The following is a 24,579-nucleotide window of genomic DNA, read 5'->3' as shown; positions in this document are numbered from 1 at the left end:
ATCTTCTGCCGCATGAATCCCAGTGACCGGTCAGGTCCCACAGAGTTGGCCTTCTCCGGGTCCCATCGACTAAACAATGTCGTCTGGCGGGCCCCAGGGGAAGAGCCTTCTCTGTGGCAGCCCCAGCCCACTGGAATCAACTCCCCCCCAGAGATCAGAACTGTCCCCACCCTCCTTGTCTTTCGTAAATTGCTTAAGACCCACCTGTATTGCCAGGCATGGGGGAATTGAGACATCTCCCCCAGGCTTATATAGTTTTATGTATGGTGTGCTTGTGTTGCATGGTTTTTAAATGATGGGTTTTTAGATGCTTTTTTAAATATTAGATTTGTTACATTGTAATATTGTTATTATTGTTGTTGTGAGCCGCCCTAGTCTCCAGAGAGGGGCGGCATACAAATCTAATAAAATTATTAAAATTATTATTATTATTATTAATAATAATAATAATAATAATAATAATAATAATATGTACTTTGTTACATTGTAATATTGTTATTATTGTTGTTGTGAGCCGCCCCAGTCTCCAGAGAGGGGTGGCATACAAATCTAATAAAATTATTATTATTATTATTAATAATAATAATAATAATAAAAATAATAATAATAATAATAATAATAATAATAATAATAATAATAATAATAATAATAATAATAGAGGCAAGCAAAAAAACAATTACTAATGAATGAAAAGTGGGCTTCAGGCGTGCCAGCAAGCAAAGACGGCCCGCCAACATGAAAAAAATTTCTCCCGGGAGAAAGCTCCAAAGGACCATTTGGCAAAGCGCCCTTGCAAAACCCGTCCCAAAACCCTCGAGGGCATCTAGACGGACCCGCGCCCCTTTCTCCTCCTCCCGTCTGGAATCAGCCCACCGGAGGACTGTACTACACAACTCCACGGGGGTCGAAAGCCGGCCAGGTGGGCTCCCAGCCTGGCCCGCCTCCCACTCCCACGGAACCGCCGGCTAGCAACGACGGACTATCGAGCCCAGCAAAGGACCAGAGGTGGGCGGGAGGGGCGGGGACGGGGGAGCGGCGGACCGAACCATCTCCAAACCCGGGGGGAGTGGCGAGTGGGTGGGTCTCTCTCTCTCTCTCTCTCTTGCCCCAGCCCAACAGCCCCCCCTTTCCTCCTCCTCTTCAGTGGGCCGGTCCGCTGGCAATATATAGGGGCGGGTGGGCGGCCGGCTCGGCCCTAGAACAGACGGAGGCTTTGCAAAGTGGCAGCATGGCGTGGCAGCCTATGGAGATCAACCCGGAGGTGAGCTGGAAATGGGGAGGGGGGGCTTTAATGGGTGGGGGTTTTTTGGGAGGGGAGTCTGGTTAGATGCATTGGTGGTTGGGGGGAGCAGAGGCGTTGCAAGCTACTTGCAATTTTGCAAAAGAGGCTTGCCTTGTCTTGGGTGGGGTTGGGGGTCTCCCAGCCTTTGCAACCCTGGAAGGGTGGGTGGGTGGTCGGTGCAAGCTGCTTGCAATTTTGGGTGGGGGTCTCCCAGCCTTTGCAATCCTGGAAAGAGCGGTGGGGGTGCAATGGATGAGAATTGGGGTGGGAAAGACCCTTCCAGGGGAAGAGAAAATAAGGAGGGGGCTCTCCCTTAAGCCAAGCTGACCTCCCCTTCCTCGCCTGCCTTTTTCTCTCTTTACAGATGCTGAACAAAGTGAGTAGGGGGTCGCCAGAGAGAGAGAGAAAAAGACGCCTTCTTCGTCGGGCTGGGCGTTTCCACCTGGGCTGGCCTTTGCACCTGTGTCGAATCTCTCCTCCCTTTCATTGCAAACGGTGGCGGGGTGGTGGTGTCACCCTTTGGCTGGCCCCCTCCCTTGTCCTGTTGGAAAGAGGGGGGGCCGCGGGGAGTGGGGAGGAAGAAGAAGAAGAGGGAGTGGTGGTGGTCTCGCTTTGAGAGGATGCTCTTCCATTTGCTGGGCGGCAGGGGGCGCCGCGGACCGCGGTTTGTGCTGTGTCACGCCAAAGCTGTAGGGCTGGGTCCAGGAAGGGGAGGGGCTGCTGGGAGGGAGGGAGGGGTGGCATTGCCACACTAGTCTACACCCCTCCCCTCTCCTTACGATGGTGGTGGTCCTGCTTAGCTGTGGGACAAGCCACCGGACCCTTCCCAGCTTCTTCATCAAACGTCTAGAATTGTCAGCATCTTTCCTGCTTCGGGTACCACTCCATCTTTTCTGATGCTCGCAGTGGCCGGGAGCAGCACATCCTATTTCTCCTCCCGGTTGCTGATGCAGACACAATCCTTTATGACGTAACTTCCTATTTGCTCCACATTGCATCTGGGGAAGGGACCTGGTTTTTTTTGGGGGGGGGGTGTTCTCTTTTTAAACTGGGGGTTATTTGGGCTTGGTTCCTTCCCATCCCTACACCAATAGAATAGAATTGGAATAGGAATAGGAATGGAATAGGAATAGTAATTAGAATGGAATAGGAATCAAATTGAAATAGAATGGAATAGGAATAGAATAGTAATTAGAATGGAATAGAATGGAATGGAATAGTAATTAGAATGGAATAGGAATAGAATAGTAATGGAATAGTAATTAGAATGGAATAGGAGTAGAATAGTAATTAGAATGGAATAGGAATAGAATGGAATAGTAATTAGAATGGAATAGGAGTAGAATAGGAATAGTAATTAGAATGGAATAGGAGTAGAATAGGAATAGTAATGGAATAGTAATTTGAATGGAATAGGAGTAGAATAGTAATTAGAATGGAATAGGAGTAGAATAGTAATTAGAATGGAATAGTAATTAGAATGGAATAGGAGTAGAATAGGAATAGTAATGGAATAGTAATTTGAATGGAATAGGAGTATAATAGCAATTAGAATGGAATAGGAGTAGAATAGTAATTAGAATGGAATAGGAATAGAATGGAATAGCAATGGAATAGTAATTAGAATGGAATAGGAATAGAATGGAATAGGAATAGAATGGAATAGGAATTAGAATGGAATAGGAATAGAATAGTGATTAGAATGGAATAGTAATTAGAATGGAATAGGAATAGAATGGAATAGTAATTAGAATGGAATAGGAGTAGAATAGTAATAGTAATGGAATAGTAATTTGAATGGAATAGGAGTAGACTAGTAATTAGAATGGAATAGGAGTAGAATAGTAATTAGAATGGAATAGGAATAGAATGGAATAGTAATTAGAATGGAATAGGAGTAGAATAGGAATAGGAATGGAATAGTAATTTGAATGGAATAGGAGTATAATAGCAATTAGAATGGAATAGGAGTAGAATAGTAATTAGAATCTAATAGGAATAGAATAGGAATAGAATGGAATAGTAATGGAATAGTAATTAGAATGGAATAGGAATAGAATGGAATAGGAATTAGAATGGAATAAGAATAGAATAGTGATTAGAATGGAATAGGAATTAGAATGGAATAGGAATAGGAATAGAATAAGAATGGAGCGGAATAGGAATGTAATAGGAATAATAATCAGAAAGGAATAGGAATGGAATGGAATTGGAATAGAATGGAATAAGAATGGGAAGGGAATAATTGTTTAGTATTGGATTGTTACATGCTGTTTTTTGTCACTGTTGGTAGCCGCCCCGAGTCTGCAGAGAGGGGCGGTATACAAATCCAATAAATAAATAAATAAATAAATAAAATTAGAATGGAATAGGAATTAGAATGGAATAAGAATGGGAATGGAATAGGAATGGAATAGAATGGATTAGGAATGGAATAGGAATAGAATAGAATAGAATAGAATTCTTCTTTGGCCAAGTGTGATTGGACACACAAGGAGTTTGTCTTCTTTCTTCTCAGTTGCTGGTTGGTGGCATGTTCAGACCACCACTCGCCGGCAGTTGTGAGATACATCCAGCATTGTGTGTTCTTCCCTTGGTTGCGTAGATACTCTCTCGCCTAGGAGTTGCCCCAGGCTGGCAATTTGTGGATGTTCTGGGATTGGATGAAGATATTTTGAGCGCTGTGCCAGATCCAGCTTGTGCCCTGCTGCTCCTGTTTCCCCTTACTGCTCAGGTAAGTATTAAAAGCTGTATAAAGGTTAAAAATAACACATGCGCACCTTCCATCTCTATTGCAATAAAATGGCAACTTTACAACTTTGGGACTTCCATTCCCACAATTCCACACTTCAACTCCCACAATTCCTCAGCATGGCTAAGATGAGGAATGCTGGGAGTTGAAGTCCACAAGTCAAAATTGCCAAGGAAGAGAGCCTTGACTTTATTTTATAATCGATGATGCGCTCCTATGGGTAGAGTCAGGAATGCAGAACCGGTAGAAAAATTTTGAATTTTCTTCTGTTTTTCCCTTCTGGGCTCTGGGTAAGTTTTCCCTATCGCAGTAAATGAGGTTGAATGTGTATAATTTTAGAAGAGCTGTGCGTGCGTGCGTGTGTGCACATACACACACAGTTTATATAGTAAGTAATGTATTTTTTTTGTGTGCCTGTGTGTAATATTTATTTATTTATTTATTTAATTATTTATTTATTTATTTATTAGATTTGTATGCCGCCCCTCTCCGTAGACTTGGGGCGGCTCACAACAACAATAAAACAATATACAACAAATCTAATAATTTAAAAGTCACTAAAAACCCCTTATTAAAAAGCAAAAACATACACACAAACATACCATGCATAAACTGTATAGGCCCGGGGGAGATGTCTCAATTCCCCCATGCCTGACGGCAGAGGTGGGTTTTAAGGAGTTTACAAAAGGCAAGGAGGGTGGGGGCAATTCTAATCTCCGGGGGCAGCTGGTTCCAGAGGGTCGGGGCCGCCAAAGAGAAGGCTCTTCCCCTGGCTCCCACTAGACGACATTGTTTAGTCGACGGGACCCGGAGAAGGCCAACTCTGTGGGACCTAACTGGTCGCTGGGATTCGTGCTGCAGAAGGCGGTCCCAGAGATATTCTGGTCCGATGCCATGAAGGGCTTTATAGGTCATAACCAACACTTCGAATTGTGACCGGAAACTGATCGGCAACCAATGCAGACTGCGGAGTGTTGGTGTAACATGAGCATACCTAGGGAAGCCCAGGATTGCTCTTGCAGCTGCATTCTGCACAATCTGAAATTTCCGAACACTCTTCAAAGGTAGCCCCATGTAGAGAGCATTACAGTAGTCAAGCCTCGAGGTGATGAGGGCATGAGTGACTGTGAGCAGTGAGTCCCAGTCCAGATAGGACTGTATGTATGTACACATATATCATATATATATATAGAATTAAATACACTGCTCAAAAAAATAAAGGGAACACTTAAACAACACAATATAACTCCGAGTAAATCAAACTTTTGTGAACTCAAACTGTCCACTTGGAAAACAACACTGATTGGCAATCAATTTCACATGCTTTTGTGCAAATGGAATAGTTGTGCAAATGAAATATTCAATGAGAATATTTCATTCATTCAGATCTAGGATGTGTTATTTGAGTGTCCCCTTTATTTTTTTGAGCAGTACAGTATATTTTAGATGTTTTCAGTAACAGTAAAGAGATAGGGAAATTGTATCTCTTTCAGGCAAGGAGAGGCCAGGCACCCTAACCCAAAAACCCTTGACCAAGTTGGCCACCTTTAAGCCAGTCATGTGACCTTTAAGCCCCTTCCACCTAGTCACATGGCCAGCAAGCCACGCCCCAGTGTGGTAGTAAACATTTTTGCAGCCCTTCACGGTTTATAATCCTTTGCAATACCGTTGGATGTAATTTACTAATCTAAAGAACAGATCTCTCCCCCTGGAGTGGATTTGTACTTTTTATAATGTCCCGCAATGGAATTTGCAAAACTCCCTTGGGGAACTTTTGAGCAAAACAAGTAACTGTGGTTGAACCTAGATGGTAAATTTACTGTAAATATTCTGGAGACCAGGTGCTGCTGGCTTATAATATCCATAGAAATTTGCTTAGAAGCCAGAATTAACAACTATTTGCACCAGAGGTTTCGCATCCAGTGGTACCTCTAAATAAGAATGCCTCTACATATGAACTTTTCTAGATAAGAACTGGGTGTTCAAGACTTTTTTGCCTCTTTTCAAGAACCATTTTCCACTTACAAACCCGAGCCTCCGAAACTGTAACGGGAAAAGGCAGGGAGCAGCCTCTGTGGGGCCTCTCTAGGAATCTCCTGGGAGAAAACAGGGCCTCCACCCTCCCTGTGGTTTCCCCAATCGCACGCATTATTTGCTTTTACATTGATTCCTATGGGAAAAATTGCTTCTTACAAATTTTCTACTTAAGAACCTGGTCACAGAACGAAAGTGGTACATAAGTAGATGTACCACTTTAATTTCAAAAGAAACGCCCTAATTTTTGAGTTGTACATTAAAGCAGTATTTTGGTATTTGGTCCTTGACTTAAAATTGGGACCGAAATTTCTGCTTTTAAACAAGACGTTTTGTCCCGCTTATGACCTGTCACAGCTGTTTAGTGAATTGCAGCCATTGTTAAATGAATAACACCATTGTTAAGTGAATTTGTCTTCCCCCCCCCATTAAGTTTGCTTATTGCAAAAGAGGATGAATGGGACCCAAGCGACATTGCAACGGTCATATATATGAGTTGCTGGCCAAATCTCCAAATTTTTACCATATTATCAGAGGGACGTTTGTGAAAAATTGTTGCAAGTCAGTTAAAAAAAAATATTACAAAAAAGTAAATTTATATACAAATATAGGTAACAAACAAAAATACAGTGATCCCCCGGTTATTGCGTCCCCGACCATTGCGAACAGGCTAATTTGCAATTTTTCAACCCGGAAGTCAAAACACCATGTGCGCATGCGTGCCCTTTTTTCTATGGGCACGCATGCGTAGATGGCACCGGGCAGATCAGCTGCTGGGCGGCTTCCCTGGATCGGAGCCGGCCTGGGGGGGCTTTCCAGCAACCCCCGAGCCCGGGTTGGGGGCTCGGGGGTTGCTGGAAAGCCCCCCCAGGCCGGCTCCGATCGTTTTAAAACAGGCGCGCCGCTTCTCCGCTGACTCCTGGCGAACTTCCCCGCGTTCGGCTTCAGGAGACAGCTCCTTGGCGCTCGTATCCCGCGTGTTTTAAAAGGTTGCAGCCGGCCTGGGGGGCTCGGGGGGGTGCTGGCAAGCCCCCCAGGCCGGCTGCAACCTTTTAAAACATGCGCGCCGCTTCGCAGCTGTCTCCTGAAGCCGAACGCGGAAGTTAGCGTTCGGCTTCAGGAGACAGCTGCGAAGCGGCGCACCTGTTTTAAAACGATCGGAGCCAGCCTGGGGGATCGGAGCCGACCTGGGGGATCGGAGCCGACCTGGGGGGATCGGAGCTGGCCTGGGGGGGCTTTCCCTTTCAGGGCGGGCGAGCGGCGGGCGCGGCAGCAGCGAGGAGTTTGCGTGGGCGGCGGGGAAACCCCAATCTTCGGCTCCTCGCTGCTGGGAAGTAAAAACACCATCTGCGCATGCGCAGATGGTGTTTTTACTTCCGCAGCGCTACTTCGCGAAAACCCGCTTATTGCGGGGGGTCCTGGAACGGAACCCCCGCAATGATCGGGGGATCACTGTATACACACAACTTTAAAAACAAGAGAGATACCCTTGCTCTCTCATTCCTTACGTGCTGTCACTTATACATTTCTAAGTTGTTTGCAGATTTGCATATTGGTATCATACATGCTTTTCCAATTTAGCTCCATTTCTTATGGTAGTAGTAACGGTAACTTAAATTCATAATAAAAAACTTAATTATTTATAAGAGATAAAAATCATTCTAAATCGAATAAATATATCTTACCTAATCTTAGAATGTCTAACATTTAACTAATTCTTGCCTATCTATATTATAGCATATCTAAAAGAAACCCCAACCCTTTCCATTTTCATTCTTATAAGATCTCATTGTGATGTATTTAAACTAATGTTTCCCTTTTTTTCTTGTTGTTTTTTGCAACCAATTGTGTCATTTGTCCCAAATTTTGTAGAAGACTGAGTCTTCTTTCTCTTTTATACGCATAGTTAATCTATTCATTTCTGCCAATTCCATTATTTTGTTTTTAATATATACAAGTCACTTTTTTCCCCCAGTGCTGCCATAACTTCGAACTTCAACAAAGCCAGATTTTGTTAATCATTTAACAAATTACGTTACTCCACGTACAATCACAACTGAGCCCTAAGCAGTATGAAATCTATTTAACCTTCCCTACCAATTCAGAAGTGCATGCTGTCAAGGTTCCAGGTAGCATCCTATGCATTGGCTGCTGATCAGTTTCCGGTCACAATTCAAAGTGTTGGTTATGACCTTTAAAGCCCTACATGGCATTGGACCAGAGTACCTCTGGAACCGCCTGCTACCGCATGAATCCCAGCAACCAATAAGGTCCCACAGAGTTGGCCTTCTCCGGGTCCCAACGACTAAGCAATGTCGTTTGGCGGGCCCCAGGGGAAGAGCCTTCTCTGTGGCGGCCCCAGCCCTCTGGAATCAACTCCCTCCCGGAGATTAGAATTGCCCCCACCCTCACTGTCTTTCGTAAACTACTCAAGATTCAATTATACCGCCAGGCATGGCGGAGTTGAGACACCTTTCCCACAGGCTCTTTTATACTTTGTTTTATGTTTGGTATGAATGTGTTGTTTGGTTTTTTAAATAATGATAGGGTTTTATATGTTTTTTAATATTAGATTTGTTCTAATATAATATTGTTTTTATTATTGTTGTGAGCCGCCCCGAGTCTTCGGAGAGGGGTGGCATACAAATCTATTTTTTTAAATTATTATTATTATTATTATTATTATTATTATTATTATTATTATTATTAAATCAGAATCCAAATCGTAGTACTCCTCAAAGTTCCAATTTATTGCCGGAGCCATCCTGGCACCTACACTTGGAAACCAGTTCCCACCCAGTTGAAAGTTCACATCCCTTGTCCACAAAATTGTCACGTTGCCCACTCAGATTGTGCCAGTCCTCCTTCCGCTTCCACCCAGGTGGGCGGGCAAAGGCTGGCCTTGAACCCATCGAAATAATGCTTCGTGGCTGCATCATGAAAATCACCCCTCCCAAGTTCCCATAAATATCATGCCTTCTATAGATAGTGCGGCAAGCCGTGAATTTATCACCAGGTTCTGCACCGGCTTGACACATGCTTTTTGTCCGCGCTCCACTCGCACACATGCTTTTTCACCCTCTGCGCATGCCCAGAATGCTTCGCGCATGCGCAGAGGGTGAAAAAAAATGGCGACACCCAGGCAGGTGGGCGGAGTCCCACACTGCCGTTTCTACTGGTTTTCCAAACCACCAGCAGCCACCACTACCGGTACACCCGTACTGGTCCAAACTGGTAGCATTTTATCCCGGGCTCCAGCATTTCTGTTAAAGAGACATTAAATGAATTTTGTCTTACATTATGACTTTCTTACCCCTGTTGTTAAGTGAATCACTGCTCTTGGGTAAATCATGACCTGGTTGTTAAGGCGAACCTGATGACATGAATATGTTTAAATTGTAGCATGAGAACTTCAGGAAGAAGCAAATTGACGAGCTGAAAGGTCAAGAAGTTAACTCGGATGTCTACTTTGTGAAGCAAACCGCGAGTAACTCCTGTGGAACCATAGGCCTTATCCATGCAATAGCTAATAATCAAGATAAAATACGATTTGGTGAGTACTGGGGGAGTATTTTCCAATAAATATATATAAATCTTTTTAAGAATTTTTTTTTTATAAACACACAAAACTAAAACAAAAAAACATTTAAAAACATAGGACATACCTGTAGTAGAATTCTAATTGTGCTTATTCTCTATTACATAGCTCAGCGTTTCCCAACCGGTGTGCCGCGGCACACTAGTGTGCCGCGAGACACAGGCAGGTGTGCTGCCAAGCTCCCCGCCCGATCTGCCCCCTCTCCTCCGCCGCCGCCCCCTGCCTTGGGGCGCGACTTCTCTCGCGGCGGCTGCGGCTGCAGCTTCAGCTCCTCGGGACAAAAGCGCTCCCAGCCCTCTCTCGCAGCCCCCTGGCTGGGAGCGCTTTTGCTGCGAGAGAGGGCTTTCTCCATCCGTTTCGGGAATGAACGCCCCGCCCCTCTCTCGCGCGTGCCGCTCCCATTTTCTCTCAGCCCTCCCTGGCTTCACTTCTCAATCCCTCCCTCCTTCCATCTTTCCTTCCCCTCAGCCGTTCTGTCTGGGGGTCTCCCGCTCTTCCCTTCCCCGCCTCCCAGGCTTTGCCTTTGCCACCCCCATCCTTTTTTGGTTGACAAGGAGTCCTTTGCCGCATCCCGCAGTTCGCACTCGGCTCGAGGCCGCTTTCCCTGGCTGCGCTCGGAACCGACAGGGCGCTGCTCTTTCTCTCTCTCACTCTCTCACGTGAGGCGGGGGAAGGGAAAAAAAAGCAAAAAAACCCTTCTTGCAGCGGGCCCACGCTCGTCCCTTCAGCAGCGAGGGAGGGAAGTTAGAGGGCGAGGGAGCGAGCGAGCGCTCTTGTCCTCGGTGCCCTCTGCAGCCTGCCTTCCTTCTTCTTTGCCCCCGCTGAGGGACGGAGAGAAAGATAGAAAGGAAAGAGGGAGGGAGAGATAGAAAGGAAAGAGGGAGGGAGAGATAGAAAGAAAAGAGATAGAAAGGAAAGAGGGAGGGAGGAAAGAGGGAGGGAGAGATAGAAAGGAAAGAGGGAGGGAGGGAGAGATAGAAAGAAAAGAGATAGAAAGGAAAGAGGGAGGGAGGAAAGAGGGAGGGAGAGATAGAAAGGAAAGAGGGAGAGAGAGAAAGGAAAGAGGGAGGGAGAGATAGAAACAAAAGAGGGAGGGAGGGAGAGAGAGAGAGAGAAAGAGAGACATAGCAAGAGAGAGAAAAAAAGAAAGAAAGAGATAGCAAGAGAGAGAGAAAGAGATAGCAAGAGAGAGAGAGAGAGACAAAGAGATAGCAAGAGAGACAGAGAGAGAGAGAAAGAGAAAGAGACATAGCAAGAGAGACAGAAAGAGAGCGAAAGAGAGAGAATGAAAGAGAGATAGCAAGAGAGGCAGAAAGAGAGCAAGGGAGAGAGAAAGACATAGAGGGAAGGAAGGAGGGAGAGAGAAAGAGCAAAAGAGAGAGGAAGAAAGAAAGAAAGAGGGATGGAGAGAGAGAAAGAAGGGAAGGAAGGAAGAGAGAGAAAGAGGGAGTGTTCCCCAGGATTTTGAAAATATGAATAATGTGCCGCGGCTCAAAAAAGGTTGGGAAACACTGACATAGCTAATGTGAGGGTCGCCCAGAAAGTAATGCACCACATTTTTTTCCTTCAACAATTATTTATTGAACACAATGAAACTTACACACAAGAAAGAAGGATGTTTCTTCTACACTCCCTATTTTTCCATGTAATCTCCGTCCCGTTCTATACGAGACACAAGGGCGTCGCCCTTCCTCCAGCAAGACACAAGGGCTTGTATGCTCTGTTGGTACCACTCCTTGTTCTGGTCATGAAGTCATTTCTGCACTGAACCGTCTTCTAATGGCCTCACCCTCTGTGCCCAGCGACTAACCGTACTTCTGTCGACTGCAGGTTCTCCATAAACTGTATACAAATGCTTGTGAATGTTCCCAACAGTTTCTTTCTCTGCAGTAAGAAATTCAATGACGACAGGCTGCTTGTAACATACATCACTTACAGACGACATTTCGAAACACTGCCACAGCTACGCTATCTGTCTGAAGAAACACAAAATTTACACACGCAGTCCTGACAATTCAAATAATGTATATCTAAAGTTTCGCATTCATATCATTACTGTAGGCTGATTAAAAAAAATGTGATGCATTACTTTCTGGGCGACCCTCGTATTTTCATAATATACATCATTTCTATACATTATTCTTATTCTGGTATCTCTTTTTTCATTCCCCTTTCTCACTGAACTTCTGTTTTTACCCTCCAATTTTCTTAACTTTTCTTTGACTGTATATCTTTACTTTTTCCTTTTTTTCCAGCCAGTAGTAAAACCTATCCCAACAACTAAAATATTCAGAATCATAATTGATGTATAGATCTTTACTGGAACCATAATGGATGTATAGATCTTTGTTTAAATTCAGTTACTGTGGATTTATCTACCACGTCTGCTGGAAGTTTGTTCCAAGCATCTACTCCTCTTTCAGTAAAATAATGTTTTCTCATGTTGCCTTTGATCTTTCCCCCAACTAACTTCAGATTGTGTCCCCTTGTTCTTGTGTTCACTTTCCTATTAAAAACACTTCCCTCCTGAACCTTATTTAACCCTTTAACATATTTAAATGTTTCGATCATGTCCCCCCTTTTCCTTCTGTCCTCCAGACTATACAGATTGAGTTCATTAAGTCTTTCCTGATACGTTTTATGCTTAAGACCTTCCACCATTCTTGTAGCCCGTCTTTGGACCCGTTCAGTTTTGTCAATCTCTTTTTGTAGGTGAGGTCTCCAGAACTGAACATATGAAGAATGGTTGCAGGAACTGGGCATGGCTAGTTTAATGAAAAGGAGGACTAGGGGAGACATGATAGCAGCCTTCCAGTATCTCAGGGGCTGCCACAAAGAAGAGGGAGTCATATTCTCCAAAGCACCTGAGGGTAAAACAAGAAGCAGTGGGTGGAAACTAAACAAGGAGAGAAGCCACTTAGAACTAAGGAGAAATTTCCTGATGGTGAGAACAATTCGTGGAACAGCCTGCCACCAGAAGTTGTGAATGCTCCAACACTGGAAGTTTTTAAGAAGGTGTTGGATAACCAAGTAGGTAGCGTAGGGTTTCCTGCCTAAGCAAGGGGTTGGACTAGAAGACCTCCAATGTCCCTTCCAACTCTCTTGTTCTGTATTGTATTGTAATCAGAACTGCAGAAAAAACAATTGCTGCCAACCTGCCTTTCATTGAGGACCTGTATACTGCACGAGTCAAAAAGAGGGTGGGGAAAATATTTACTGACCCCTCACATCCTGGACACAAATTGTTTCAACTCCTACCCTCAAAACGTCGCTGCAGAGCACTGCACACCAAGACAACTAGACACAAGAACAGGTTTTTTTTCCGAACGCCATCACTCTACTAAACAAATAATTCCCTCAACACTGTCAGACTTCCTACTAAATCTGCACTTCTATTCTACTAGTTTTTCTCATCATTCCTATCACCCATTTCCTCCCATGTTGACTGTATGACTGTAACTTGTTGCTTATATCCTAAGATTTTTATTAATATTGCTTCTTCATTGCTTATTTGACCCCTATGACAATCATTAAGTGTTGTACCACATGATTCTTGACAAATATATATTTTATTTTATGTATGTTGAGAGCATATGCACCAAGACAAATTCCTTGTGTGTCCAATCACACTTGGCCAATAAAATTCTATTCTTTATTTATTTATTTTATTTTATTTATTTATTTTGTCCAATACACAATGGGGATTTTAGTGGGTATACATCTATATACACATAGTAAAATACATGATGAAGGTTATAGAGGAGATGCTCATAGTAAAATATATCTAAGAAATAATAGAAAAGAAGATATAGTAATAGAACGTATCAATGAAAGAATAGAAGAAGAGATATAGGAATAGAAGAAAGGAGATATAGGAGAGCAATAGGACAGGGGACGGAAGGCACTCTAGTGCACTTGTACTCTCCCCTTATCTATTCTATTCTATTCTATTCTATTCTATTTCCCCTCCTGGACGCTACCCCTTTTTTAATTGTCACCTTTTATCCAGACAAAGGATCTGCATTGAAAGAATTCCTCACTGCGACTGCTGGACTCTCTCCAGATGAGAGGGCAAAACGTCTTGAGAACAACAAGGTAATGTTTGGGTGACTTGGGTTATTATTTTTTAAATTTTCTACAAGGTGGTTGCAAGGTGCTCGTAGAGGCTTTAAGGGTGTGCTCAGGAACGTGATCCTAACGATGTTTCAACTATCAATATTATTTTACTGAAAGAGTAGTAGATCCTTGGAACAAACTTCCAGCAGACGTGGTTGGTAAATCCACAGTAACCGAATTTAAACATGCCTGGGATAAACATATATCCATCCTAAGATAAAATACAGGAAATAGTATAAGGGCAGACTAGATGGACCATGAGGTCTTTTTCTGCCGTCAGTCTTCTATGTTTCTATGTTTCTAATAGGAACACACAGATTTCATAAACTAGCACTCGCAAAGAATTCAATCACTACTGTAGAAATGGTGTGTCTGTGTGTATAAAGGTAAATGTTCCCCTTGCACATATGTGCTGCTTGTTCCCGACTCTAGGGGGCAGTGCTCATCTTTGTTTCAAAGCCAAAGAGCCAGTGCTGTCCTAAGACATGTCCGTGGTCATGTGGCCAGCATGACCTAAGGCGCACTTTGGTCATGCTGGCCACAAAAATTCTACTTGTATTTTTTAATGTGCTCTCAAACTGCTAGGTTGGCAGAAGCTGGGACAAGTAACGGGAGCTCACTCTGTTACGCGGTGCTTAGGATTCAAACTGCTGACCTTTCTGATCGACAAGCTCGGCGTCTTAGCCACTCAGCCATGCGTCCCTTAAATAGAGATATAGAGATGGATGGATGAATGGATGGATGGATAGATAGATAGATAGATAGATAGATAGATAGATAGATGATACATGATACATGATACATGATAGAGAAAGACAATAGATAATAGATGATACAGATAGATGATACATGATAAAAACAATAGATGATAGACAGACAGACAGATAAATAGATAGTTGTTTTTAATGTTGATGGAGAATATGATTTCCCCAAAACGTCACAAGGACACTCAAAATATTACACAGGAAAAAACCCAAACTCACAACAATCTGGATGGATGGATGGATGGATGGATGGATGGATGGATAGATAGATAGATAGATGATACATGATACATGATAGAGAAAGACAATAGATAATAGATGATACATGATAAAAACAATAGATGATAGACAGACAGACAGATAAATAGATAGTTGTTTTTAATGTTGATGGAGAATATGATTTCTCCAAAATGTCACAAAGACACTCAAAATATTACACAGGGAAAAACCCAAACTCACAACAATCTACATAGATCGATAGATAAGATAGATAGATAGATTGATAGATTGATAGATTGATAGATAGATAGATAGATTCACCTAGATAACGAATTATACTAAAAATGCGAGTTCTAAATATAGTTGTTGATGATGAAATTATAGATATCACAATCAGAACATTTTTTTTACCAAAAAAAACCAGTTACAAGAGGATATGGGCCTATTACATGTGCAGTGACTAAATCGATTGGCATTACATAAAAGCAAACATCTCTTCAATTGGGATTTTACACCTTTGACAATGTCAGCAGGGGCTGATGAAAGCTTAGTATATTAAAAAAAATTTTTTTTAAAGTATATTTAAAAAAATTCAACATTCCAGAGATTGTGATGTCTATCATTTCTTTATACACACACACACACACTAAATATATATATATATGAGAGAAACGCAGAACGCTTATAATTACATGTAGTCCTTGACTTAACGACCACAATTGATCCCAATATTTCTGCTCCTAAGCGAGACAGTCATTGAGTTTTTTCCTGTTTTTTTCTTGTCCCCTTTGTTAACTGAACCACTGCAAATGTTAAATGACTAAGATGGGTTGTTGAGCGAATCTGGTTTCTCCATTTGCTTGGCTGTTCATGTGTCATGATGAACCAGGTAATAGATGTCCAACCTTGGCCTCCTTGAAGACCTGCGGACTTCAACTCCCAGAATTCTCCAGCCAGACATGAATTCTGGGAGTTGAAGTTCAGAGGTCTCAAAATGGCCGACATTGGACACCCCTAATATAGACGGAACAGATTAGGCAGAAATGGGAATAGTGAATTTAGATAAAATCCTCATAATTCTGTTTGACGCTGGAGGTTACCAAACACAACCCACATATTTCTTGATTTCTTTTATCTCTTCGCAGGCCATTCAAGAAGTCCATAATGCGGTAGCTCAAGAGGGCCAATGCCGGGTAAATATTAATTTAATTTATAGGTTTTCAACAATAAAATGGGCCAAGGAAGACTGGGGTTTCAACCCTGAGAGGTTGTAATCAGGCAAGTGCTCCACTTACCATCTGCTACCGGTACGCCCTGTAGCACGCCCAACCCCGTCGGTGTAAGATTTTGCTTCTGTACATGTGCAGCAAGCAAAATTTCACCCAAGGACGCTGTCACACGTGAGATTTCACAGATTTTCAGCTACAGTGGCACCTCTACTTATGAACTTAACTCGTTCCGTGACCAGGTTCTTAAGTAGAAACATTTGTAAGAAGAAGCAATTTTTCCCATAGGAATCAATGTAAAAGCAAATAATGCGTGTGATTGGGGAAACCACAGGGAGGGCAGAGGCCCTGTTTCCTCCCAGGAGATTCCTAGAGAGGCCCCACGGAGGCTTCTCCCTGCCTTTTCTGGCCCGGTTTCCTCCCAGGAGATTCCTAGAGAGGCCCCACGGAGGCTTCTCCCTGCCTTTTCCGGCCTTCTTTCCTCCCAGGAGATTCCTAGAGAGGCCCCACGGAGGCTTCTCCCTGCCTTTTCCAGCCTTCTTTCCTCCCAGGAGATTCCTACAGAGGCTCCACGGAGGCTTCTCCCTGCCTTTTCCGGCTTTGTTTCCTGCCAGGAGATTCCTAGAGAGGCCCACGGAGGCTTCTCCATGCCTTTTCCAGCTTTGTTTCCTGCCAGGAGATTCCTAGAGAGGCCCCACGGAGGCTTCTCCCTGCCTTTTCCAGCTTTGTTTCCTGCCAGGAGATTCCTAGAGAGGCCCCACGGAGGCTTCTCCCTGCCTTTTCCGGCCTTCTTTCCTCCCAGGAGATTCCTACAGAGGCTCCACGGAGGCTTCTCCCTGCCTTTTCCGGCTTTGTTTCCTGCCAGGAGATTCCTAGAGAGGCCCACGGAGGCTTCTCCCTGCCTTTTCCAGCTTTGTTTCCTGCCAGGAGATTCCTAGAGAGGCCCCACGGAGGCTTCTCCCTGCCTTTTCCAGCTTTGTTTCCTGCCAGGAGATTCCTAGAGAGGCCCACGGAGGCTTCTTCCTGACTTTTCTGGTTACAGTTTTGGAGCCTCGGGTTTGTAAGTGAAAAATGGTTCTTGAGAAGAGGCAAAAAAAATCTTGAACACCCGGTTCTTATCTAGAAAAGTTCGTAAGTAGAGGCGTTTGTAGGTAGAGCTACAACTGTATTTCTTTGCTTCCGTGCGCGCGCAGAAGCAAGGAAGCACCAAAAAGCAGCAAAATCGTGCATCCAAGAGCATCCTTGCGTGAGATTTCTCTTGCGCATGCACAGAAGCGAAATCTCATGCATGTATGCATCGGGGCCCCGGAAATGCTTGTGCATCTACATTTCCACCTCCAGAGCTCTGATCCCAGCCGTAGGAGCTGCAACCCACTACTGGTTATTGTTCTGTCTTGGTCACTCCGGAAGCTATGACCAACCCAAAAAGATAAGCCAGACACACCGGTAGAATTCAAATACAGTTTTATAATGTTAAAGAGAAATGAAGCTAACAGAAAATGTCCTTACAAAGCAGGAAAACACTGGAACTCCAAATATATACACGAAGGCAATTGTCCATACATCAACATAGTATTTTTGCTGCCAAGACGAGGCTGTAGATAACAGACATACACCTCCCACGGTTCTTCAAGACTGCTGGGCCACGAGCCAGGAACAGAAATGCCGAGAAAACAATGCAGGTTACAGCAACTCCAAACTGATAACACTCCACATGGCTTCAAGCGTTTGCCTGCCTTATAAACCCTTCCCTGCTAATGAGGACCACACCCAAGCCCTGGTGTTCCTAATTCAATGCTGATAATATTTCTTCAATTGATCCTTCCTTTGATCTAGACGTCTCTGTCGCATGTTAATGACAGCTTGTGCTTCGTCACCTAATGACTCCAAAGACTCCAAGCTACTGGCTGGGGAGAGCCCCTCCCCGGGGCTCCCATGCTGTTCTTCCTCGTCACATTCCTGACTGTACTCTCCCCCGTCCGACTGCCCAGACCCCTCCTCTTCGCTGTCATCCTCCTCCGGGCATGGAGCCAACAGAGACGCAGCTGGTCTTTGATCTGCCTCAGGCTGAACCACAACAGTTATAATAACAAAATTCTGCAAAATATGAATGTTCTTTCTCCGCTTTCTTCCTTTTTATCTTTCTGAGAATTTATTTTGTGGGGGTATCTTGTCCAAAATGCTCATTATGCTTCTGTTCCTTTCTTGGTTTCTATCATCTGGCCAATTTTATTTATTTATTTGGCTTATATGCCGCCCAATCCCCCAGGACTCAGGGTGGCTTTTTTCTTTTGAAGATGTTTCGCTTCTTCTCCAAAGAACCTTCTTCTGCTCTGACTGGAGGACATGGAAGGATTTATACTCCTTGCAGACCGCTGGCCATTTGCATCCTTTTAGAGAATCATGGAAGCTTGGAATAAATCTGCCAAGTGGCCTCAATGACTCTGTAAAAATAAATACAAATGACCAGTGGTCTGCAAGGAATATAAATCCCGCCGTTCCCCACCCTCCAGTCAGAGTTGAAGAACCCTCCGGGATGAGAAAGCAAAATGTCTTCAAAAGAAAAAACAAGAAAGCCCAGTTGCCCCTTGAAAAAAAGCATCTTTGGATGCTAACTTTATATGTCCCTTCCTTGTTCTTGCTAGATTTTTAGGTTCTTCAATTCTCTCTTTTCTCAGGCTGAAGATGATAAGGTCAACTTCCATTTCATTCTATTTGCCAGCGTGGGCGGACACCTCTACGAACTGGGTAAGTTGTGTATATCTGTGTTGGCTTTAAAAAGGCCAAATTTCTCTCTCTCTAGGTCAGTGTTTCCCAACCAGTGTGCCGCGGCACACTAGTGTTCCGCGAGACATGGTCAGGTGTGCTGCGAAGAAGGAAGCTCAGCTTCCGGTCTCGCAACTTTTTGCTAAGGATGCGAAGAGCAAAAAGTTGCGAGACTGGAAACTGAGCTTCTTCGTGCCTTCCAAGTTTTCCAGCAGCTACAGCGCCCCACCTGGATGGCACTGGCACCGACGGCTGCTGCTGGATGTGTTGCTAGACACCGTAGATGCTGGCACTGCGGGGCTGGCACTGGCCTGCTGGCTGGGCCGGGACGGAGGCTCCAGCCCCATGCCCATGCCCACCGCCAGCATGTACGGCGTCTAGCAACACGTCTAGCCACCATCGGTGCCTCCCTTCCAGAGCTCTGCCTCACAGCTGACTGCCCTGCCGCCACCCCATGGCTACTGCCCAATGCTGCTGCTGCGGCGTGGTGTACGAGAAAGAGAGAAAGAGAGATAGCAAGAGAGAGAAAGAGATAGCGAGAGAGAGAGAAAGAGAGAGAGATGGAGAGACAGGGGGAGAGAGAAAGAGAGAGAGAAAGCAAGAAAGAGGGAAAGACAGCAAGAGAGAAAGAGAAACAGCAAAAGAGAGAAAGCAAGCAAGAGAGAGAAAGAGATAGAGAAAGAGAGTGAGAGAAGCAAGAGAGAGAGAGACACAGCAAGAGAGAGAGAAAGTGAGAGAAAGAAAGAGAGAGAAAGAGAGAGAGAGAGAAAGCAAGCAAGAAAGACAGAGAAATGGTTCAAGAATATACACACACAGAGACACACAAGGGGGGGAGGAGGCAATGGGAAAAAAGAGGAGAGTGTCTTAGAGTGTTATTTGATTGATTGATTGATTGATTGATTGATTGGATTTGTATGCCACCCCTCTCCGCAGACTATTTTGTGTCATTTTGGTTGGTAGTGTGCCCCAGGATTTTGTAAATGTAAAAAATGTGCCGCAGCTCAAAAAAGGTTGAAAATCACTGCTCTAGGTAATCACTTTGAATGCAGAACAGTTGTCCATTAGCACAAGTTTTAGGCACCTCTAAATTATTATTATTATTATTATTTGTTAGATTTGTATGCCGCCCCTCTCCGTAGACTCGGGGCAGCTCACAGCAATAATAAAAAACAATGTACCACAAATCTAATATTTTAAAATTTGCTGGCTGAGGAATTCTGGGAGTTGAAGTCCAAATATCTTCAAGTGGCCAAGGTTGGGAAACACTGCTCTAGAGTAAGCCTCCCCCAAAAGTGGACCGAGATAATTCCTCTTAAAACCAGTATTTTACCGCTACTGAAATTACATCTTCTCCAACTTTGCTTGCAGATGGAAGAATGCCATTCCCTGTAAAGCACGGACCTAGTTCGCAGGCCACCATGCTCAAGGTAAGAGTCTTCTAGCTTGTTTTTCAGGTATAAAATTTTCATTTTCTCCACCATAAAATAAAACAATATGTAGTTACAAACACAACAACAATGCTTAAAATCGATCATAATATAAACTTTTCTTTTTACTCACTCAATGGCAGCTCTTATCTCTCATCTAAAAATTTATGTTAATTTTATACAACACTGTCAATTCTTAAAAGTCTAAATAAAAATTCTTTTTCTCCTATATGTGTATGTAGTGAGAGAAAATATTAACTGAAGATAAGCAAATAACTATGTGCATATATAGGATGCCACTGAAACTGAATACGTTTTATACACTGCTCAAAAAAAAATAAAGGGAACACTTAAAAAATAGAATATAACTCCAAGTAAATCAAACTTCTGTGAAATCAAACTGTCCACATAGGAAGCAACACTGATGGACAATCAATTTCATATGCTGTTGTGCATATTCAACTTTCTACAGAACAAAGTATTCAATGAGAGTATTTCATTCAGATCTAGGGTGATTTGAGTGTTCCCTTTATTTTTTTGAGCAGTATATGTTGTTTAAGTTTATATGCTCATTTGTCTGTCTATCTTGTTTTTTTCTTTTTTTTTCTTTATATGTTCTGTCTGTTTAATTTGTTTTTCATTTCTTTCTATTTTTATATGAAGAAACGTAATAAAGATTTTTTTAAAAAAATCTTTTTCTACATCTTACTATAAAAAGTTATATTACATCAATGTAAACATTAATAAAATCTCTTTTATCTAAATTTTAATATTATATCATATAGCTAATAAGAATTTATCTCTATATATATATCTTTAATAAAAGAAAATATTCATGATATATCACTGTTCTGCCGGGCTCTCTGATAGGAGCCTCCCGAAAATTCAAGGGTACAAATTTCAGACACACACACGTTTGAAAATTCAAAACAATGTTCTTTATCACAAAATTCAAAATAAATAAAGCACTCTTTTTGTATTGCAAAGAGCACTCTTCCCAAAACAACTGTGTAGTCTGTCCAATTTCCCTTAAGCAGTCATTAAGTACTTAACTAGCAGCTATGAAGAAACTTCACACCCCTTCTTCTTCCAATGAAGTGAGACACACACACACACACGTTGCTCTGCTTTGGTTTCAAAGGCGTGAAAAAGCCACAAAGTCCAGCAACACAAGATTCCTGATGAACTCCGATCAGATATTCTTCCACAATGGCCAAACCTACATGCTGCTATTTATAGCAGCAGTCCTAATTACTGGAGCCCCACCCAAGCACAGGTGGCCTCCCTTATTTCCTGTAATATGTTCTTATTTGGTCTCTTCTACACATAATTCTGCGCTTGCGTGGGTCCAAAATGTCATCATCTGAATCAAGGGAAGATAAGGGAGATTGACTGTGTGGGCTGTGTGCCAAGCCCTCCTCTGCTGAGTCACTTCCACCTTCTTCGTCCAAGGAAACTAAACTCTGAACTGATTCTGTCGGCAATAACACAGGCCTGTGACATGTTGAAGTTTCCCCTGCATCCACCTCCCCATTTCCTGTGGCAGGAGCTGGGCCAGAGCCAACCACAACATATCACATACTTCATAAAGTTCTATATGTTTAAAGTCTAAACAGTGAGTACATTTTGTGTTATATCATTATATAGTGCTATCGCCAATTCTCATCTTCGCTATCTGGCTTCCTTTTTTTCCTCTTTAGGCATCGGCTGACATCTGCCGGCAATTCACCGAACGGGAGCAAGGAGAAGTCCGCTTTTCTGCTGTGGCCCTATGTAAGGCAGCTTGAAATTTGGCAACTGAGATGACCTCCTCGATCCTCTCACCAGATGTAGTCCCAGCCTTTAGGGCTTTAGCACATATGTTTCAAACATCGAAAAGAAAAGACGAATGTCAGGAGCCAAGCCGGCTATCTTTGGTTTTGAATTTAAGGTGTAGCGCAATCTTGTTTCGTCCCATCCCGTCCCCCCGTTTCCTGGCCCGCAAGCTTCGGTGGTGCCTGTCCTCAAGCCGAAATTCACGCAAAAGTTGTCAGATGTTTTAAAAAAACCTGTCGGTGTTTGTAAACGCTTCCTAGGCTTTTGTGATTCCCGAGTTTTCTTTTCGAGTGGGTGTGACTTCTTGTCCGTCACGAGAATAAATTCCTCCTTGCTAGTCCGAAAAACTCTCCTTGTTATTGCCTGCTAAACCCCCTGATGATGTAGGTTACATTTTTATTATGATCCCATGGCGGTGAATGTATGGCACGCATGCTACAGGTGGTACATGGACCCATCCCAAGGATGAAGCTAATACAGTTAGTCCTTGACTTGTGACAGTTCATTTAGTGACAATGAATAAAGCAGTAGTTCTCAAACTGGGGGTCGGGACCCCTTTGGGGGTCAAACGACCATTTTAGAGGGGTCACCTAAGACCACGGAAAAAGACAAAATTTCCCTAAATCTTCTATTCTGGCACCTTGGAACATATTTTTACATTTACAGTGGGGGTGTCCCTCTGACCTTCCTGCCAATCAGCTTCAAGCTCTGTTGGGAGAATTGGCACTAGACTTATGGTTGGGGGTCACCACAACATGAGGAACTGTATTAAAGGGTCACGGCATTAGAAAGGTTGAGGACCACTGGAATAAAGCAATTTATGACCAGGGTTTTTTTTTTACATTGCAGCATCCCCATGGTCACGTGATCAAAATTCGGATTTGTGGCAACTGACTCATGGGTGTGATTCAATTTTTTTTACTACCGGTTCTATGGGTGTGGCTTGGTGGGCACAGCAGGGGGAAGGATATCCATTTCCTCCAGATCACTTGGGACTCAGGAGGCAAAGAATAGATGGAGGTGGGGCCAGTCAGGGTTAAGGTTAGGGTTTGTTGTTTTTAAATACAGTGGTACCTTTATTTAAGAACTTAATTCATTCCGTGACCAGGTTTTTATAATAAATTTATTGTCATTGTCAAAACAACGAATTGTCATTGGCAACGAAAGTCGTGTGACACCCAGAGACCAGTCCCACCATGCATAAAATTAGAATAGGTAAATTTAAAAATAGAATAAAAAATAGAATAAAAAAATAGAATAAAATGTCCCCCCACTACAAATTCCCCACCCTAAACTACTCAACCATCTACATGACAAACCGAGTAATATTGTCCAATGGTTCACTGATGGTGACCCTTTAGTTTGTTGTTAAGTGCGAGTATAGCTCTGGGATAAAAACTATTCAGGAAACGTGTGGTCCGAGTTCTAGTTGTTCTGTATCTTCTGCCAGAAGGCAACAGTTCAAAGAGTCTTTGAGAATGGTCTGCACCTTCCTAGAACAGCGAGATGTGAAGATGTCATCCAGGGCGGGTAGCTGGAGCCCAAGGATGTTCTGGGCAGTTTTAATAATTCTCTGTAGATCTTTTTTGTTCGCTACAGAGCTGCTCCCATACCAAGCTAGTATGCCTTATGTCAAGACACACTCAATGGTGCTGCGATAGTAGGACAACAGTAGATGCTGAGATAAATTTATCTTCCTGAGCATTCTCAGGAAGTACAGCCTCTTTTGTGCCTTCTTCACAAGCATATTAACATTCATAGTCCATGAGAGGTCCGCCGAGATATAGAAAGGTAAGTAGAAAGCTTTGTAAGTAGAAGCGATTTTTCCCATAGGAATCAATGTAAAAGCAAATAATGCGTGCAAACCCATTAGGAAAGAAATAAAAGCTCGGAATTTGGGTGGGAGGAGGAGGAGGAAGAAGAGGAGGACAGTCGCTGGCGAAGGAAGAAGGGGAGGGGAATCAAAAGAATCCAAAACTTTTAAGGCTTAAAAAAAAAAAGAGGGACTCCGAGGCAGTGAGGAGCATGCGCCTCCCATACACCTGGCGCGAGGCTGCCTCCCATACACTGCGCCAGAGAGAGAAACCCAGGGGGAATGGCAGGAAACTAGCCGGGCCTTCATGCCGCGCTCAAATTTCCTGGGAAATTTTTCCGGGCTCGGGTTCTTAAGTAGAAAATGGTTCTTAAGAAAAGGGGGAAAAATCTCGACCACTAGGGTTGATATTCCTGGAGGCGTCTGTAATATGGCAAATGATTTAGCTTTACTAGATAAGTGGTCAAAGCAATGGAAACTGCAGTTTAATGTTTCCAAATGTAAAATAATGCACTTGGGGAAAAGGAATCCTCAATCTGAGAATTGTATTGGCAGTTGTGTGTTAGCAAAAACTTGAGAGAAGGATTTATGGGTAGTGATTTCTGACAGTCTCAAAATGGGTGAGCAGTGTGGTCGGGCAGTAGGAAAAGCAAGTAGGATGCTTGGCTGCATAGCTAGAGGTATAACAAGCAGGAAGAGGGAGATTATGATCCCGCTATATAGAATGCTGGTGAGACCACATTTGGAATACTGTGTCAGTTCTGGAG

At 43.3% G+C, this 24,579-nt stretch overlaps 1 protein-coding gene across 2 annotated transcripts; it reads left to right on the top strand.

Annotated features, from left to right (window-relative positions):
- The first annotated feature begins 1,213 nt into the window (after positions 1–1,213).
- UCHL1 (ubiquitin C-terminal hydrolase L1) lies at positions 1,214–22,346 on the top strand. 2 transcript variants are annotated; one of them, XM_070756555.1, is made up of 9 exons: positions 1,214–1,261; positions 1,647–1,658; positions 3,888–4,016; positions 9,471–9,621; positions 13,676–13,761; positions 15,911–15,958; positions 18,670–18,739; positions 20,126–20,184; positions 21,885–22,346. In XM_070756555.1, the coding sequence occupies exons 1-9, from the start codon at positions 1,229–1,231 to the stop codon at positions 21,969–21,971; spliced, it is 675 nt and encodes a 224-aa protein (XP_070612656.1). In that variant the 5' UTR covers positions 1,214–1,228; the 3' UTR covers positions 21,972–22,346. The 2 variants fall into 2 exon arrangements, with proteins under 2 accessions (XP_070612656.1, XP_070612657.1); XM_070756556.1 differs by lacking the exon at positions 1,647–1,658.
- The last annotated feature ends 2,233 nt before the right edge of the window (positions 22,347–24,579 follow it).

This window comes from Erythrolamprus reginae, chromosome 7 (assembly GCF_031021105.1).
Source record: "Erythrolamprus reginae isolate rEryReg1 chromosome 7, rEryReg1.hap1, whole genome shotgun sequence".
NCBI lineage: Eukaryota > Metazoa > Chordata > Lepidosauria > Squamata > Dipsadidae > Erythrolamprus > Erythrolamprus reginae.
This window is presented reverse-complemented; position numbering and strand designations above follow the sequence as displayed.